Source organism: Egretta garzetta, unplaced genomic scaffold (genome assembly GCF_000687185.1).
Source record: "Egretta garzetta isolate BGI_Z169 unplaced genomic scaffold, ASM68718v1 scaffold368, whole genome shotgun sequence".
NCBI classification, from domain to species: domain Eukaryota; kingdom Metazoa; phylum Chordata; class Aves; order Pelecaniformes; family Ardeidae; genus Egretta; species Egretta garzetta.
In genome coordinates, this window is record NW_009260684.1 from 368,294 (window position 1) to 368,749 (window position 456).

The following is a 456-nucleotide window of genomic DNA, read 5'->3' on the forward strand; positions in this document are numbered from 1 at the left end:
GTCCCTCCCCAGCCAAGGGGGGAAGGGAGCAGAGGCTGCTGGAGGTGGAGGGAGGTGGATCCCCCACCCAAAATCCACGGGTGTTTCATTCCCCAACACCCGTGTGAGGCACGTACGGTTTGCTCTGAGCTCCCACCGTGCCCCGGCTCCACTCCACCGGGAAGCCAGGGAAAGGCTTCCCTGCCGGGCAGGGGGTCCCAGCAGCAGCCCGCACCCCGCAGCGGCTGCGGGCAGGGGGATCCCCCGTGTGGGAGCCGCTGTCTTTCACCTACCCACGAATAAACCATTCAAGCATAGTTCGATTTTTCCTTTTAATGCAAAAAATAGCCAAACACATCTTCCTTCCCCCTCCCCAGGTGTGTTTCCTTTGCTGTTGTTTTGCTTAATATGTCCAGCCAAGCAGCTCCCCCCCTCCCAGCCCCCCCACACCTCCGCAACGCTCACAGCACCCGTCGC

General features: G+C 61.4%; 1 protein-coding gene across 2 annotated transcripts in view; it reads right to left on the reverse strand.

Annotated features, from left to right (window-relative positions):
- Positions 1 to 456, reverse strand: part of YTHDF2 (YTH N6-methyladenosine RNA binding protein 2) — a 25,511-nt gene that overhangs the window by 23,299 nt on the left and 1,756 nt on the right. For both annotated transcript variants that reach the window (XM_009645818.2, XM_035901206.1), the window contains exon 2: positions 147 to 151. In XM_009645818.2, coding sequence (XP_009644113.2) covers positions 147 to 151 — 5 coding nt within the window. The remainder of the gene's footprint in view (positions 1 to 146; positions 152 to 456) is intronic.